This window comes from Calonectris borealis, chromosome 18 (assembly GCF_964195595.1).
Source record: "Calonectris borealis chromosome 18, bCalBor7.hap1.2, whole genome shotgun sequence".
Lineage (NCBI taxonomy): Eukaryota > Metazoa > Chordata > Aves > Procellariiformes > Procellariidae > Calonectris > Calonectris borealis.
In genome coordinates this window covers 8388060-8406630 of record NC_134329.1, presented here as the reverse complement: position 1 = coordinate 8406630, position 18571 = coordinate 8388060, and the positions used below count along the sequence as shown (strand labels likewise).

Here is an 18571-nt window from a genome sequence, read left to right as displayed (position 1 = left end):
ACTCCGTCCCCCCAAACCCACAGGGGCTGTGCACCCCTCTCCTCCTGGTGAGCCTCCAAGGCCTCCATCCCCCTGGGGCCATTGGGCCCTGTCCCCTTTGCTCTTCCCATCGACCCGCCATGTTACCCACGCTTGGGTGCTCATCCCGTCCAGCGTCCTCCACCCCAGTCCTCATTTATTCCTCCAGGGAGCCCCTTGGGACCTCAAGCGCCATGTTGGTTTACCCCAAGTCACCAGCGGCTGAGGGGATGTCTTCCAGTTCAACCTCAATGTCTGCAGCGGCGGATCCCTGTCCTGAGGCTGAGGGGAGAGCGTGCAGCGGGTGCAGTGCCAGCCACGGCCGGGGGGAAGCAGAGACCCCCTGAGGTATCCCCCGAAACGCGTCTTGTTGCTGACACTGGGAGTGGTGGTGACTTGCTGCTTGTTTTCTGCTGTATTTACCGCTCCAGTAGGAACTGAGAGCTCTGCTCATTGCTTATTCAACCAGTGCCACCCATCCGAGGTGAGCTGTGATGAAAATAAACCAGAATTTTACATTTTAATTGAAGAGATGTGATGGCCCCAGGCACCTACATGGTGATGTTTTGTACCGTGGAAGGCAGGGGATCACAAGAGCCAGATACATTTGGTCACGATACAGAGGTCAGGGGCGTGACGCTGCGTTTGTGACAGACCTGCTCGGGTGCCAGTCTGCCACCATTCTGCACAAAAAATTGTGTTTCTTTCTTAGCAGGGATTAACAGTGTGCTCCATCTCAAATAAACCCCATGAGTTCTTAAGAAATCAAAATTGACTCTAAAATTTTTGAAATACCACTTGTGGGAATAGCAACAAACCCCCGAGGGAATGCTTGAGTGTAGCAAGATCATTTAATTCAACTAAGAAAAAAAAAATCACAACTCAAACAGGGTTTTGTATTTTCTCCTGCTCGGTTGTGTCACTAGATGGCCTTCCAGACCGAATGCAAACACAACTGCACTCAGCATCTCTTTCAAGGAAGACCCTGCTTTGTGCAGAGGGCAAACAAAAAGCAAGAAAATGATATTTTGGCGATAGGGAGGAGGAGGGACGTGTAAATACCCAAGGTTTTTAAGTAATAGATGTTGTATTTGTAGTGAGTCAACTTAGTATTGATTAAATGTAGCATTTTGGTGTCTCAGTTCCTTATTTTTAATTAGTGAGCATGCAGTGCTTTAGGCATATAAAGTCCTATGTATTTTGCTGACTCCGAAAAAGTAAAATCTAATATGGAATTCTGCCACTGATTTAAATGGAAGAAGATTCAACCCTCTATTAGTAAAATTCAAGTCTAATCATTATTAATTGCAAGTGTCCTTCTGCTTCTGTTTTGGCCTGTATATTGATTTTGGCACAAGTTCTGTTTCATCAAAAGCTTACGCACCTGCAGCTCAATAGTCAATATGCGTATAGAGATTTACAGTGAGCGTACCAAAATCAAGTCTTTAATGGGGTATGGTGAATATCTGTGTTCCAATCTTGTTACCAATTTATCGCTTCATGATTGCCAAGGAAAATAATAGAAAGGAGTGAAAGGTTAGCACACTGCCTAGGAAAGCTGCTGGAAGTGTATGATTTTTAAAAGATGCTTTAACACTTCAGATGGTATTGACGGGTAATTCAGGTTAGTTATCAGGACACCCAAAAAAGACTCACAGATTAGGTTTAATATTGAAGCTATGGCCTTTTTACAATACAAGGTGATGAAATAAGCTGATATTCCCATTTCTCAAAATACCAAGCCCAGGGAAAAGTGCTTGCGACTTCTGGGACAGTTCTGGTATAATGGAAGACATATCCTTAGCCTGACCTCCTAAGGAAACACCACCAACCTGCTTGTGCTGCCTCTCTCTCTCCCTTGTGATGTGCTTGGAAAAGACAAGGAAACTGGGATTTAGTAATAATAAAAGCCTATGAGTTTTGTGACTATAGAGAGTCAAGTGAGGGAAAAGAATCGTAATTGTAAATTTTTCTGCTCAAAAAATACTGTTTTAAATAGTAAATATGTTAACAGATTTGACAAAATATTCTGGTTAGCTATGTTCTTCCATTTGGAGGAACTCCGAATACTGTCAAAGTTTTACGTTTCCGATCACTTAAGCTCTATCATAGTGATGCGCTTAGGCTAATAAGCACGGCTTGCAATAGTATTTCTAATGGAAAAGACAACTATTCTAGCTAACCAGCAAGGTCTCAGACTACTGGTAACTTCCTTGTAGCCACAATTGCAGAGAGGAGTAACAGCACACGCCATCTGCTGTATAGTCGTATTATTAGTTTATATGGTAATATAAACTAGACAAGAATGGGGACATGTTCTTCCTAAATGTCTTTAGAACTACATTTTTGAAATACGCTTAAGAATTTCCTTCCTGATAATACAGACCCCAGCTTTACATAGACTTAAATATGAAATTAACAATAAGAACAAGTAGCACCATTTATGTCAAAGGAAATATTCATAAACTTAGTTAAGAATGTGCATAACAAGACAGAACCTTAAATATTTATTTTTGAACATTACCAGTGATATTAATTATTTGTGTTTTCAGCGATGAATTCCCACTACAGCATGTACATATAGAGCAAGAGACAATGCCCTGAAGAGTTTACAATAGGAAAGACAGACCCTAAAGAATGGGACTTACCATGTAAGTAGAGTGAATTTCTGATAAATTTGAGATGTTACACAAGGGCAACAATTGTTTGTCATGTGCACAGACCCTTACTGAAGAACAATCTCTGCCCCATAGAATTTAGTGTGAACTGACAGGGCAGATCGGGAAGTGGAAACTGTAATGTAGGAGAGCTGAGCTGTACCTTGCACACACAAAGAAGTTGTTGGTGACAGTATCAGTATAGGAGGAGAAGCCTATGACAAAGCTAGGTATATACTCAAGGTAATTCAATTTATTTACAGAACAACTGTACAATTTTCTTTTCGCAGTTGTGTTTTTGCTCACAATCCCAAGCCTCTTTCGACACTCACTCAACATTGGAAATATCTTTTTTCAAAATCAAAGCTCTGTCTCCTTGACTTTCAGCTGCTTCTCAGTATCCATTTCTGCAGTGTTTCTTGCTGTTGCTCTTGCACATGCAGAGCTCCACCATCTGGTCCTCGTGGCCTGATATTTTACACACACGCCCCCACCCCGATAAATCCCTTGGGCCACATGATTCACCATCTATTCAGACCTTGCCATGTGCCTGTTTTTTGTGTAGTAGCCCCTACTGATGTAAATCCCTTGTTTCATAAGGGCTCTCAATTGCCTTTTTCACTGAAGGCAAGGTGGCTGTGACACCTGCCAGTTTCTAAGACGTTTAATGCAACCTAAAACATTATTAGATTGTTGTTTGGCTGAGTAGGAACCATATTTTTTTTTTCCCAGTGGAAAGTGCTGCCAGAAAGGTATTAACTTTCTAGACTATTAAGTAATGTGGAAAAATTATATTTTAATAAGAAAATTTCCTTTCTGCCTTTTCATGCCTTAGGAATATAGTTCCTGTTTCACTTGGCTCAAGTAGCCCACGCACTAAATCAGTGCAAAAATCTTTCAATAAACTCTACATAAAATCTGTCCAAATGCTACCATAGAGTTCAGAGGGCTATGAAAGAAAACAGGACAACGGTCTGCAACAGGAGGCGTTAGCCAAATTAGACACACAACTCAGCAAAATCAGGCAGCGAATATTCAGGCACTTTGATGTAGTTTGGACAGATTTTGTTCATAAACCACACACTGACTACTACCTAGAGAGCAGCTATTTATAGGGAACACATACTGTTTCTTGGGTTATTTTCTCTGGTATGCTTTAAATCAGGGGTGCCAACTATGTGGGCCAAAATGGCCTACCTGATGTATGCATGGCCAACGTGCCGTATTTTGAATCTCACCTTTCATTAGAAACAGAGTTCTTGGCTTCACAGTTGGGGGGGGGGGGAACCCACTTTACAAATTTGAAGAGTGTGTAAACCAACGTGGTAATGTCTCAGCCTCATACAGTAGGTGCTTGGGGCAGTTTCAAGGTTCTGTTCCTCACTGAAGTGTGAACTCTTAAGCCAAGTTCAGTTGTAAAAAATGGGTAACACAAGGTTAAGATCATCCTATGTTTTTCTGGAATATCAAACACAATGACTGATCTCTGAAAAGCATGAAATGAACAAGCAAGTGTCTGCCAACACCACCATAACTCTGCCCCCGCGGATCTGGGCGATATGTGTGTCTCCCAGATGTGCTGGCATGGCTTCACGGAGCGATGGGGAGGAATTTGTCAACACAGGCTGGCAGAGCTATCCCAGTGATGCTGGATCTCATCCTCTACAGTGAATCTGGAGATTTGCCGGAGAGAGAGGGATTCAAAATGCCTTGTTTCAGGCGAGATCTGCAGGTTGTGTTTGCGTTGGTAGCTGTGGTTGGTTTTACCATGGGAACAGTCAGAAGCGTTCAGGAGTGATGCGCAGGCTTGCTCGTGGCTGACTGAGAGCACAGGGCTCTGCTACAGATCTGCATGAAATTAATCAGCATCAGATGCTTTTCTGCGTCCAGATTTGCAGCAGAGAATAATCCCGTCAGGAAGTAATTTTGGGAAACATAGGAAAAAGGCCTGTAAATAGCTTTCCTTGCAACACAATGCGGTTTTACCCCTCTCTTTAGTATACACCCCTAAAATCCCTCTGGCTTATGCTTTCCTGTGTTTTCATTACCCAACACCCCACCTGATCCAGCAAGCACCGAGATTTTTTTTTTTTAAAAATCAGAGTGCTCTCTGCAGTATCTGCTTTCTTCAGATTACTTTTCCCTTCTTCTCCCATTCCCAAAGTAGGTAATTCCTGGTACATGTTTTCTTTTAATGTACTTGCTGGTTTACAGACAAGGGAGGACTGAGACCAATAGGAGTGTATGTTAATTAGGATGACCATAACACCAGAGCAGGAGTTGCATTCAGCAGCTTTAGTTTACGCAGCAGGGATAAGTATGGAGTAGGTGAGACCGCTGTGGATGGCCAAATCTGGGTTATGGTCCCCAGAAGCTGGTTGGTAGATTCCACTAATCCTGAAATGTATGGAGTTGTACTTTTTGTGAGGCTTTTGAGAACCTCAAGTTTAAATGATCCCAGGTTTGGCTTGCTAAATATGCTTTCTACTATGGGAGCTAAAATGCAACCTGAACAAGCATGTGTTTTTCAGAGCCATTAGAAGAGTCAGGCTTTGATCAACAATTCACTGCCGTGTTGGCTATGCAATAGCCATCGCTCTTGCACCTGGCCCAGGCAGGAAGCTCTCAAGCCTTTTGGACAAGAATGTGGGGAAACTGGGAATATTCACAGGAGGAGAAAGAAGGATGGCAAAGTAGGGTATAAGAGAAAGGACTGTGGATGAAATAGGGGCAGGCTTTTGCTGAGTAATGTATGGCACCGACATTAAAGGGCAGTTAATGTGTGAAGTTCGCATCCTCCCCTCCGATATTTGTGCAAACTTCCTACAGGAAGGCAGCAACTGCAGACTGAAGAGATAATAAAATCCTCTGTTTATATCCCTACGTGAGAGACCATAATTTCTGCCTATTTTTTGTTGAGTGCTAGATGTATGGGGAGAGCTACGCAGAAAGCACTTGCTCTGTCTGTCGTCGTCTGGCTGGGAAGAAGCTCATACATAGGGATGGAGGTTTGGCAGGAGCCAGAGAGGTTTGTGGCTTGTCAGAGCATCCCTAGACAAAGGGCAGGCCCAGACTGAGTTTATCTCAGACCTGAGAGTAGCCATTAATCTGGCAAAGCCTGCAAAGAAACCGTGACGCTTAGAGCAGGCTAATTAATAACTTGAGGTGCTGGACATAAACCCAGTTGTAATTGTGTCATGTTTGCTTTAGAGCTGTGATTTTTGGCCTGTGCCGCGCTTGTGGGAGCTGGACAGGTTGACGGTGCAGAGTGGCCTGGCTGGAGGTCCTCGCTGCGAGCCACCCGAGCGGGTCGGGAAGGTGTTTGAGCAATCGCGGTGGTGGCGTGGTCTGGTGTGCGCAGGCACGTAGAGGGCAGCAACCTGCCAGCGCTGCTCCAGACCATGGGTCATTGCCAAACGTGGACTGGCACGCTGCCCTGCGTGAGCTCGACACCGCTGTCCTTGATGGCATGTTTCCTGTGCGTTTCTCCCTTCCTACACACATTTCACCCTTCCTGACTCTCATTGTAACAACAGGCACACTGTCAAGTTCCCAGTTGCTTACTGGGATTAACACAGTAGCTCTGATTTCTTAAGGTGGGAAGGTTTCCTGGTTAAAACCATTCTAATTAAACTTACATCTCTTATAATGCTAAAAATGCCCCTGTGTGAAAGGCAGCTGAAGCTACTCGTAAAATGTCAGTGCCCCTAGACCTTTAATGGTCTTAGAAGTCTAACAATTGTATAGACAGTGCCTGTTCAAAGATACAGGACTCCAGACAAATGGAAGACGGAAAAAATATAGCATCCCTCCGAATCAGACTTCTTAGACAAAAATCTTCCAAGTACAAAACACATCTGGCTACGTATTTGTCAAGTTTTTTATTGGCTTGAAATACACACACACACAGAGCCCATAGCAAATCCTTTCTACTGTAGATCAGGGTGGGCACCTCTGTTTTCCTTTTAGGACTCAATTTTGGACCTGGGGAAAAGCGTTCTCAATCGACAGGCCTCCAAGCAAGCCAGGGCTGGCCACAGAAGAGGCCAACAGCTGCATGAGCTTTAATTCCTCTCCCCACCCTCCTGTACAAATGTGCCCCTCAATCCTCTGTCTGGAGGAGCCAGAAAGAGGAACGTATAGCTCCCCCGCTTCCCTGCCAGCTCTACTGGCATTTCCGATTATGCAGCCAATTGCATGTTAGGCGCTGAGACCATAAAGTATTTTTTCATGTGGGCAGCTGAGCGGTGGTGGAACTACAATCTCGTTTGGTCACAACCCCCCCACAGATGTTTGTGGCACTTTTTTACCCCCCCTTATGCAACACGTCAGGCGTTTGTGATAATTTACTGCCACAGGAACCACTTCCTGCATGCTGCTAGCAGCAAGTCTTCCCGGACTGCTGGCAGGCATTGTGTGGGGAAAAGGAAAGACAACGTGCAGGGGAAGGTGTCGGGAAGTAAAAGGAACCCTATTTTCTATCAGCAGCTCCCAGAAGAGAGAGGGGAAGAAAAGCAGCAATGGCTTTGCGGATTTAGTGGAAACTAACTTCAATTAGGAATTAACAACGGCCTCCCCTCTTGAAGGTTAAAATAATTAAAGTATTTGGAAAAGGTATTTTAAGACTTACCTTGAAAAAACAGAAAAAGCTAAAGCAAGTATGAAAATAAATTAGAAACTAGGCAAAGATAAGAACAGAGCCTGCAGGAATCAAGTCTAAACAAAAGGCAGGGGCTATGCAGCAAGAAAACCACAAATGGCAGGGGTTGAAATGTAAAACCTACAGTTCACTGCGAAACATGAAAGATGCTGTTGTATTCCACACCTCCTCTTCACGGGTGTAGCTGTCTCCACAAGGTGAAGGGCAGTAATGAATCAAGCTCCTTCCCTCTCTTCCTGTATTTTCTATTCAATTATTCGCAGGCTGTGCAAGTTCTGCTTTATTTCCCTTCTCCATATGCCGCACTCTCCTCCTGGGTTTTTTTTATTCCGAACTGTGCATTTGGCCTCTCTCCCATTTCTTTCTCCTCGGTGCGTGCCCCCTGCTCTGCTAAGATCTGCTGTCTTTGTAACCTCCGCTGTGCACATATGCTGGCTCTCCCTCTCTCCTCCCCGCCACCCCCTGCTTCTGGGCCACCAAGTGTCCCTTTGCTTCACTCCAGCATTTTTGCCAGGGGGCCCATCAGCCAGCCAGAAAAGGAACAATTTTGCTATGGCCACTGCTCCCGTTTTCATGCTGCCGGCTCCTCTCCACCGATCAAGGGGAACCCATGTTGCTCCCGTAGTACAGCTGATTGGTAGCGAAGGCAAAGACGGCTCTGCAGCTGCTTAGCAACTGGGAGCTGCTGTTATGCAGCAGCGTTGAAAGGCAATGGATGGCACAGCATTCGCTAATTCTGTGCGTTCTGGCCCACTCGGCTGAAAACTGTGGCTTAGTGGACCAGCCGGGGCACTCCCAACTGTCCTGTCAAAAAATAAATCAGGATGGGCATCCTTAACTGCAATTTGAGAGTAATGGCGACAACGTCAAGGGCAAAACTGTCGTGGTCTTGTGTCGTGCGTTGTTTGCATCACACCAGTTAGAAGAAACTGTCTCTGATTTGTAAGCTAAACTCATTCCATTTGATCTTTGTCATCACTTTTCTAGCTGCAACATTTTATACTCCATCACTTATAATCAGAATGCTCCCTGTATGCGCTGCATTTGTTAAAAAGGCTCACAGGTCTCCAGCTACCATCGCATCTAGGCTGTTTAATGATAGATGTCCAGACACACAAGTATTTTAATGCATAAATATCCTTTTAGATTACTTATCTGTATCTTCATTCCCTTTTGATGCAAGCTCTGTGAGTGCCCAAATTCTTTAAATGGTACATTCTTTTCATTCTTTTTTTTTTTTTTTTTGCAAAACTGTACTGTTTAGGCCATGAAGCACTGAACTGAAGTGTGTAGTAGATTGATGGCTTTAGAATGTCGATTAGAATTGCCAACCTTCTTGATTTATTTCGTTATTTTTATAAGCTTGAAAGTATTCTAAAAAATAACCAGTTTTACATTCTGATGGGATCACAGGGTTTCAATAGCAGCTGCATTTCAATAGGCAAGAAGCAACACAAAACATTCTGCAAGTCAGGTGTTGAAAGAGCTTCTTTATTCCTTTATAGCTCAAGAATTATTAGATCTCTGAAAGCACTCACTACCTATCTTACAGAGGTGGCTTTGTCATAATACTAGCAGAAATAAAATGAACAGATAGAGTTTAAAAAGAAACCATTGGCAAATATCCAACATGTCCATCAAAAATTGTATGGATCTTATACAAAATAAATGTTTGTTCCAATATTGGGTATCACCATACATCTCTTTGCACCCAGGCAGCCAAACAACACAGCAGACTAGTGATTCCCTGTCATTGTTCAATGCTTACATCCCATGCATCCTCAGAGCATGCTGGGACACAGGTGAAATCTGTCAGGAGGTTGCTTATTTTGGCTGAGAAATTCCCTAGACAGATCATCTGCTGTTCTTAGGAAGAAATGAAAAATTTCAGGGCAAAAAAACTGAACAGGCAAATACTGCCCATATTTCTACTCAATATTCCTTTGATATTCTTAGCTGGTTTCCTAAAAATAAAACAGTCTAATGTGACTGTGTTGTTCTATGTCATTTTTCCTCTCCTTCCTCCAATCTCAATCAAATTTGGCAGTGGGGAAGAAGTCCCAAACGTATTCAGGTCTTGCATGAACAGCTGAGCAGAGTAGGCAGTAGAGGCACCACCGTGGCCTCGGGGAACGGCAGGCAGAACTCAGCCCTTGCCCATACCACGGGGCAGCACCGCTGCCTGGTTGGCCCCTGCGGAGCTCCCAGCCAGCACATTACCCCTTGCTCAGGGCCTGAAAGGACAAGCAAGACTGGGAAAGAGCTGGAAGATTTGACAGGGGGCATTTATGAGTTTAAAACTGAGTTTTAAACTCAGCTTTCTGAGTTTAGCTGCTGAGAGAGAAACTGTTGTAAGAAATTGCAAGGTTTGGTGGTAAATGGTAATAGCACTAGTAGGAGATTTCTGCAAGAGGGCTGATGTGCCATACTTCATTTACGTGATTATGAGCAGGAGACTATAAGAGCAAGAAGGCATGATCAAATAGATTAGAATCCATCTAACAGGAAGGTCTCAAAATGCAGTCGTAACCATTGTGTCCTAGAGCTGTCATCTTTCTTTTATGGGTCCTGCAACTACCTGTTTTGGGCCCTGCATTATTTAATGGCTATGTTATAGACACCAGGGCAGGCAAATGCTGCAGTGTGCATCCTGGCTCCCTTCCGGCTCCTAAACTGGGCTTTCTTCCCATGAAACTGGGGTGTGGCAAGAGGACGGTGTACATCCAGACCTCCTCCTGACACAATATTGACATGGCTGAGGTGTACACACACCCGGAACCAGGAAACTCCTACAGTGGAGACAGAAGCAATTCTTTATCTGGAAGAAAATATAAAATCATTACCAATCAAGTTTGTAGGTGACACTCAACAGTAGCAGGAGGGGGTATTAAAAAAGAAAAAAGCCCATTGCAAGCAACAATGCTGTCTAAGGACCTGTCCTTTTCAAGAAGGCAAAGTGTAAAGCCATACATGCAGAACAAAGAACACAAACCACCGGGGCGGAGATGCCGTCCCAAGAAGGAGCCGATCTGAGAGCATTTTAGGAGCCGTGCTGGGAAACCAGCTGAACATGGGCTGGAGCAATCCCTGGATGCCTAACAGAGACATCTCAGCCAGGAGGGCTGCTGGCGTGGGTATGATCACCACCGATCGCTCTGTCCCCTTCTGCCCAGATCAAAATGGTGAAAAACTGGAGTGTTCACAGGGAACCACGACAGGAACGATTACAGGATTAGTAAAGATGGACCCGAGGGGGAGCTCTGCAAGTCTGCAACAGGAGTGTTAAATGCTCAGTTGATCAGCCTGTACACAGCTACACAGGGATGAAAATCTGGTAATGGAGCATTCCTCCGTCAAGCAGACTGAGATACATCAACATCCAGAAACTGAAAGCAGAAACTAGACAAGTTTAAAAAGATATTTTGATTTCTAGTCTGTCAGGTAGATTTTAATGGAAACAATTTACTCACTCTTATTTTAGTCTCTCTCACAGTCCATTTTAAAATGAAAATCTGATGTTTTTCTAAGATGCAGGTATGCTGTAGTTAAATTCTTTCAAATGAGAAAAAGCAACAAATTCACAAAGATCTTATGACCTGCATAATGCAGGAAGTCGAACCAGATGAACCTAGGTCTCTTTTGTCCCTTATAATCTATTAATCTAGTTTCCTTGCACAAGCAGTGGATTGTGACATGAAAACCTTCAATATAAAGGATTCTGTGTACAAGCCAGTCTAAAACAAAATGTTGTAAACAGTCACGATCATTGTTTGGCAGAACAGCTGCATATTTTTTATTTCACTTTGCCTCTCAATCTAATTTGCTCTTGTTGCAACACTTTGCCAAAGAAATTAAATCACTTCTTATTGATAACAGACAGTGAAATAATTAGCATAAGAGTTTTCCACTCAACAATGCAGGGGAGGGACGCTGTGGGCAAGAACAAACCCCTTCGCTTCAAGAATGTGCGTAGAGTCACCACAAGCTGCTCAGAGAAAAAAAACCTTCCCCCCCCCTCCGCTGAAAGATCTTTCTTTCTCTAGAGAGTCTCACGCAGTAAACCAGGGTCAATCTAACTCAAGTATGAAAGTCTGGTTTGACCTTTCTGGGATTTAAACACGCTGTACCAGAACATTTAGCTTTTCAGATACGAGGTTCAGCCATGAAACCACCCACTCTGAGAGTGCAACCGGTCTCAACTGCCTTGGTGACTTTTAAACTACATTGAACATTATAGTCATTTAGAAACTCTTAAAAACGGAAATAAATTTTCAGCTCAGACTTACAAAAACAATTTCCAGAAGTGCTGAGGACCCACACAATTCACTAGGTCCGCACGGCGGGCTCGCTGTACAACGCCTGCTGCCCCAGCAATTTCTGGCCCTGGTTTGCACATACGCGGCGCCAGGCACACGCTTTAGGACCTCTCCCAGCTGGAGCAATTCATGGATTCTACCATCGGGAACGGCCGTCCTGAACAATGATTAATTGCAGACAAAGATCATAGTCCTGGAAAAATGCGCAGAGAGGTGCAAGTACGGACAAAGCTGTCTAAGCTCCCACAGTATTATGGTCTGGCTGAATCGTTTCAAAGCCTGTGTTAGGCAAAGCTAGTTTGCTTCAGGGTTAAACAGACCAATGTTAAGGTTTAAATGAAGGTATCACTAATATCCAAGTATCTATTTAAACATAAATTTTAAATCCCCAGGAAAGTTAATAGCCAATGCTGTTTAAATCTGCTTTTTAATCACTTAACTCATTATGATGCAAGCTGCAGAAACGTTTTCATTACAGTTCAAAAAACCCCTGCAAAACCAAGAACAGATCTACACCGTACTTTGATCTACACGTCGCCTGTTTCGGCCATTTCCAGGAAGCTAAAATGCTTTTCACCTCTATTGAGAAATAGCAGAGGAGCATTTTAATGGTGTTTCGCTAAGAATAACGTCACCATTTCTTCTAAGTTTATTAGCAGATTATTATTTAAAGCAATTGTAAACCAGGAGGGCAGTCACACTGCTGGCACGAGCAAGGGCCAGGCGTTTAAAAGATGGTCTGGCCGGACAAGGCGCGTCTGGCAGGGACCGAGCGGAGGGTCTGGCGGCCGCGGACCGCCATGGCTCCCAGCGCCGCAGCCCCAGAGGGGGGCACAGCCCGCAGAAGTAGCGTTCTGAAGCCAGCCTGGCAGTGCGGAGACATTTCCCCCCCCTCCATGGAAACGTGTTCTGTTTTGTGCGGACGGTTTGTCGCTTGTTCTCGACAGAGCCTGACCCGGTGAGGACCGGGGGGGGGGGGGAAACAAGAAACGAAGAGATGAGCCTAAGCCCTCGCGTCGTTGCGAAATGCGCAGGCTGCGGTGCCTTCTTCGCGGCAGGACCCTGCTCCCTCGCAGGAGAACACCCCTGAGCCTCGGCACATACCACAGCACAGGTTTTACAAACCCACGGAGCGGCTGGTCCTGAGCCGCAGGAACTGGCGGGCAGGGCGCACCCTGCCCGGCACATGCCGCTCCCGCAGGCAGCCTCTGCCAAGCAGCCACTTACCTTCTCCCTCCCACAGGGTCCGCAGGACGGTCCTGCTCTAGCCTTACCAGGGAGGCCACCTCTCTACAAGTGTTTGCTTTTCCTCCCTGTCCTGCCCTCTGAAGTGGTTGCTCAAGCCAGGCTTTCCTAGCTCACCTAATTTGGGTCTGCAGTGGAGCACAAGGTACAGCTCCCCGCAGAGCGCAAGGCTTGTGAAGCTCCGAAATAACCCCCACGCCTCCACCCAAAGCGAGCTGCAGGAAAATCTGCTCGGGGAAAAAAAAAAAAGAAGAAAAAAAAAAAAAAGGCACGTGTAACACCTCAGACGGCCATGGCGGCTCGCACTGCAGCACGGCAGCCGGCTCCGCGCCAGCCCAGCCCCGGCTGCGGGCCCGCGGAGCTCGGCGCTGCAGGCCGGCCGGGCCGGGCCGGGCCATCCCACCCCGGCTGCGGGCGGGAGGAGGCAGGGCAGCGGCTGCCCCGGCGGAGCGGCTGGGCGATGGCGGAGGGGGGGAAAGCCCAGGAGGGGCAGAAGGAAAACAACAAAGAGCCATGTGACGAGCGGCGGGGAGCGGCGGCCGCGCTCCCCCCGGCGCGTTGGCGGGGCGCAGCGCAGCCCGCTCCAGGCGGGGAGGCTGGCGACGCCGCCCTGCTCCTCCCGCGGCCAGCGCTGGCTGCTCATTTGCCTGGCTTTCCCCCCATCCCCCACAACTGGCTGGGTTTTTTTTGTTGTTTTTTTTTTTGGGGGGGGGGGGGCTGTTGTTTGTTCCTCTTAATTTTTTTTTTTCTCTGCATTAGGCTACTTTCATCTTTTCGTATTTATAAAAGCAAGCGAGCGGGAGGCTGCGGCGGGGGAAGGGAGGAAGGCGAGGGGCGGGCGGCGTTATTTATAGGCACCCAGGGCTTCGCCTGCATTATGCGAGCTGCCTTTGTCCTCCCTGCCCGGCCGGCCCCCCCCACCCCGGCCCGGCTGGAGCTCCGCCAGCCCCGCCGCCCGCAGCGCTGCTTCCCGCTGCTGCAGGGCGCTCCCCGGCGCGGCCATGTTGTGCGCGGCAGCCGCGGGGAGAAAAAGCCGCCAGGCGCCCCGCTCCCTCCTCGGCTTCGCCTTCCGTAACCCCTCACAAAGCGGTGGGGGAAGGGGGGGGCGGGAAAGGGGAGAGAGGAAAAAAAAAGACAAAAAAAAGGCCATTTCCCTCCAGTGATCGGGACGCGAAGCGCCGCCAGGCAGTGGGGGAGAGCCCGCCTCGCCGCCGCCCCAGCCCTGAGGAGAACGCGGCGCCGAAGGAGAAGCCATGATGGCGGCTACCCTCACACAACATGGAGCGCGAACCTGGAGCGCCCTGCCCGCCGCCAGCCGCCCCTCCCGGCGCCCGGGACACGGTGCTTCCGCAGGCTTTCACATAATAAAACCACCAGACTTCGGCGGGGAGGCCATTTCATGGGCTGGGTGGCTGCACTAAAGCACAACTGCTGTGAATATCAACTGCGTCACGGCTCTCCAACTGTAAAACTCAGGCTGCAAAGGGTCCCTCACTTGGAAGGAAACTCCCTCATTTTGGATTTACTTCCAGACCTCCTTTTTCCCCCCTCTCTCCAAGTCACTGCCTCTCGGTATGAAGGATTTTACAGTGCTTTTTAGTGAGACATCCGCCATTAAGACTCACCGTCTTGAAAAACACCCCCCCCACTTTGTTGCTTTTTTTTTGTCGAGCTTCTGTAATTAGACGGATAAAACATGTAAGGGATCCCTACCACCACCACCACCGCCTTTTCGCCTTTTTAAAAATCAACCTCAGTAACATCTTGCTGTTCGCAGGCAGATTTGATTTTTTTTTGTGCGTTCAATTTAACAGCCACGTAACGCCTGCAATGGATTCACGGCGTCTCTCTGCAAAAAAAAAAAAACGAGAGCTGCGGACGACCAAGCGCTTTGTGCAGAAAAAGAAATCCCTCCCTGAAAAATAGACGTTTCAGAGACGCTGTTAGATGTATCTGAGGAGAAGGAGATCGCCACCGCTCCTAAAGACGACCATTAGGATCTTTCCACCCAGGACAATAACATTAGCCGCACAGGCCTGGTCTATATGTTTCTCTGCAAGGGCAAAAGGGTTTACTTACCCGCGCACCATAGTTGAATGCAGCTCTGAAGGTGAAGTTGTTAACGCTTTTTAAAAATAACGGCTATAAATATATATGATCTGGATCACCACTTCTCTCGTAAGTTTGCAAGTCAAAGCGGATCTTGTTAAGATAGTTACAGCTCTTTGTATGGCAGTGGTCTAGCATCAAAAAAAAAAAAAAGGAAAAAAAAAGCTATAGAAAAAGTTGTCCAGCTATGTTGAGTGGCCGTACGCAGCGAGGACTCCTACTCGAGGCTTAAATCTACCTTCCTGTGGCAGATTTACTCTGTACATAAAAAGGACATTCAGTGTTTTTCCACGGAGCACGCAGACACTAAAAATGTTCTCCTAAAATAGTTTTAGGCTGCACATGTTAGTGTGAAAACACCTGGTTAACATTTACTGGTTTTAAGCAACTTTTAAGTTATCTCTTAGCCAGATATCTTGCTTTATAAGTAAAATATTTCAAAAAGCATAAATTGGTTTAGATAAACAGACAAAAACATAAGACATGCAAATGAAGGCTTAGCAATAAGGACCACTTCAGTAACATTAACATGAAAACTACACTTAGCAAGGACAGAATGGATTGGGTACTTACAACGTAAGAGGAAAGAAAGAAAAAAAGCTTATCATAGTAAAATTGCCTGTTTTTGCCAGAATTCAGTATTCCTATGCCTGTATTTAAAACATTACCTTAAAAGCACCAAAGGAGTTAATAAAAATGGCCAGGAATCAAGTGTTTAATACAGGAATATTCTAAAATTTATTGTTCAGTCATCAGAGAGCGCTATAAAGCTTAAAAACCCCCAAAACAACAAAAAAAATTTAAAAATAATGTATTTACTTTTTTTTTTTGGCATTCGAAATTGTTAACTGCTGACATAGGGTGTGCCATGACCTAGTTACACAAGACAAAGATGGATCCCGAATCATAAGGGAAAAAAAAAAATCCGCATTTTTTTTTTTTAAGGTTTGCTTTTTTGTTTTTTTTTTTTGGTTGTTTTTTTTTTTTTTTAGATCTTCCTTCTTCAGTGAGTCCTCTAGCATGGTGCCAGACATTAACACCACCCCGAGCGCTCCCCGCAAGTGGACGGTGTGGATTCACATGGCGGATCCCCCTTTTGGAACAAAGGAAAAGCCCAGTTGGCCATTTCGCTCCATTGCAGAAAAATGGCTGCCTGATCTGTTGGCCTCTCCTTAGCTGTCTGCTGAAGGATGTTTTTACACCGCCGTCTAATAACTCAAGCCCCATGGAAGCTGCTCGCCCATTGGCTGCGGCCGCCCCGCTGCCTTTAACCAGCCAATTGCCCGACCGCGGCCGAGCTGCCGCGGCCCCGCGGACCGAGCGCAGCCGCGCCATACGCCCGCCGCGCTCCGCCCGGCTCCGCGCCCCGGCGAGCGGCGGGGGGACCGCGCCGCCCGGCCTTTAATACCTAAAACAAAATGGAAGCTCCCTGCTGATTGGCTGCCGCCGGCCCCGGACCTTTAATAAGCAAAACTGCTTCCCCCCCTCAACCCCCCCTCCGCCCCGGCCGTGTGTCGCCGAACGGCAGCGCCCCCCCGCCGCCGCCGCCCCCCCCCCCCCCCCCCGCCGCAGTAGGGCGGCGAGCTCGGCGCTCCGCCCGCGGCCGCCCGGTCCGGGCTCGCCGAAGTCTTTCCCTAAAAAAAAAAACCAAAAAAAAAAAAAAAAAAACTTGTCCCACCTATAGGTCCATCTTGTTTAGAAACAGTTTGCGCTAAGGTAAATGCAGCGGGCAGATTCCACTCACCCCCCCGCATGCCGTTAACCCCGGGGCGGGGAGGAAAAAAAAATAAACCCACCCCGGCGGCGGCCCATGCGGCGGCGCTCGGCGGCGGCGGGGCGGCGGCGGGCGGCCGCGGGCCGGGGGCTGCGCGGCGCGGCCGCCGTGAATGTGCAGGCGGCGGAGGGCGGTTAGGCGTTCGCGGCGCTCGCAGCGGTGTATTGTGGGAGGCCGCCGCCGCCAGCAGCGAGCACACACAATATGTGGTGGCTCGCGAAAACGGGAGGCAGGAGCCTGGCGGCCAGCCCGCGCCGGTAACCGGCCCCATGTGAGACGGGAGCTCGCCTTTCGCCGCCCGGAGACGATCGGCCGCCCAGCGCGATGTCTTTCCGAGAGATCAAGGCGGGGGAAAAAGCCAAGCACCCTGAAGATCATGGCAAAAAGCAGAGTTCAAGTGAGATTGGGTCTTTTTTTTTTTTCCCCCTCCTTTCCTCCTCCTCCCTCTCTGCCTCTTGTCTGGCTGGGGTGGAGGGGGGGACCCGGGTGGCAATTCCCCCATTTTAAGGCTCGCTTCGCGGTGGATTTCCTCCCTGCCTGGGTGTGTAGAGCGGGCGGCTGGTTTAAAAAAAAAAAAAAAAAAGAAGGGGTCTTTGTTGAATATTTTTTTTAACTTTATGGTTTTCCGTGTGTTTTTTTTTTTTTTTCTTTTCCCCTTCCCCCTTCCTCTCTTCCCCCCCCCCCCGGTCCAGGTTGGATCAACGGAATGGAGAACAGCACGCAAGCCAGCACTTCTGTCGAGAAAAGGAATCACCATTGGAGAAGTTACAAGTTGATTATTGACCCGGCTCTGAAAAAAGGACAGCACAAACTCTACCGTTACGATGGGCAACATTTCAGCATGCCTGTGAGTGGGGGGGTCGTGGGTTTCCCCCATTGTGTTGTGCCCCCCCCCCGCCTCCGTCTTACCAGCGTTTTGGGGGTTGGGGGTCCCTCCGGGTCGTGGTAATCCCCGCTGTAGCACATGTGTGTGGGAGGGGGGTTTGGGGACACACACACAGTCACCAAAGTTACCGCCACCTGACACTCTATATTCAACTGTCAGGAGCCCAAGGAGCCCAAACCTGCGGCTTTATTTCTGTGTTTCCAATCTGTGTGCATTTCCCAGCAGTATTGCAATTTGACACGTGTGTGTATGTGTGTGTGTGCGCGCTTTCCCCTTCCCTTGAGACAGCCCGTGCTTCCTTGGGGTTTATTTTTTCTTTTATTTGTGTCTTAAATTTCAAGCCCTGTTATTGCTGGTTTTGTGCTTTTTCTCCTCCTCCTCCTCCCAGAACTCGGGAATCGCTCCTGTGGATTGTGTCAGGGATCCCAGAATAGGGCGAATATGGACCAAAACTAAGGAGTTGGAGCTGTCTGTCCCCAAATTCAAGGTACCACCCCCGACTTTGGGTTTAGCTCTGTATTCTTGTTTATCCGGGAGTGAAGCTTCAGTTCCAAATAGTTTAATGGACCGTTTAAATGACAGTCATATTCCTATTAACATTATTATTTGGCAAACTGTTTAACAATAATCCTCTTCTATAACGATAACGAGAAATCAATGCACCTGTCTGATGAGATCACTTGAAGGTTTTGGAGCTGTGTCGTGGGGGCTTCTCGGGTGGGGGGCAGCGGAGGGGGGCTCTCTGCTAACAGTACTGCTCAAAATATGTATTTGTAGCCCAGAAAGGAGCCAGTTTCAATGAACGGCTGCAGCGGCAGAGGCTTTGCTCAGCGCCGGGGTTCATCCCAGAGCCTTGGAGGCATTTTTTTTTCCCCTAAGTTTGCAGGATGCTTTAACCCTCTCCCT

At 47.3% G+C, this 18571-nt stretch overlaps 1 protein-coding gene and 1 long non-coding RNA gene across 10 annotated transcripts in view; one reads left to right on the top strand and one right to left on the bottom strand.

Annotated features, from left to right (window-relative positions):
• Window positions 1-1221: 1221 nt before the first annotated feature.
• On the bottom strand, window positions 1222-15658 carry LOC142090197 (uncharacterized). 7 transcript variants are annotated; one of them, XR_012676457.1, is made up of 3 exons: window positions 14976-15658; window positions 11622-14745; window positions 1222-4555 (listed from the first exon to the last, which is right to left on the bottom strand). It is a non-coding gene; the product is annotated as an uncharacterized LOC142090197 (long non-coding RNA). The 7 variants fall into 7 exon arrangements; XR_012676455.1 differs by having other exon boundaries at window positions 1222-4523; XR_012676456.1 differs by lacking the exon at window positions 1222-4555 and adding an exon at window positions 4563-8139.
• A 1173-nt stretch (window positions 15659-16831) lies between these two features.
• The window catches only part of SETD1B (SET domain containing 1B, histone lysine methyltransferase), a 56150-nt gene continuing 54410 nt past the window's right edge, over window positions 16832-18571 (top strand). For 2 of the 3 annotated variants that reach the window (XR_012676451.1, XM_075167709.1), the window contains exons 1-3: window positions 16832-17176; window positions 17472-17626; window positions 18054-18152. Coding sequence is in view for 2 of the 3 variants with exons in the window: in XM_075167709.1 (XP_075023810.1) it covers window positions 17104-17176; window positions 17472-17626; window positions 18054-18152 (327 nt within the window). In the remaining variant the exon portion in view is untranslated. The remainder of the gene's footprint in view (window positions 17177-17471; window positions 17627-18053; window positions 18153-18571) is intronic. The other variant, XM_075167708.1, reaches the window with a different exon arrangement.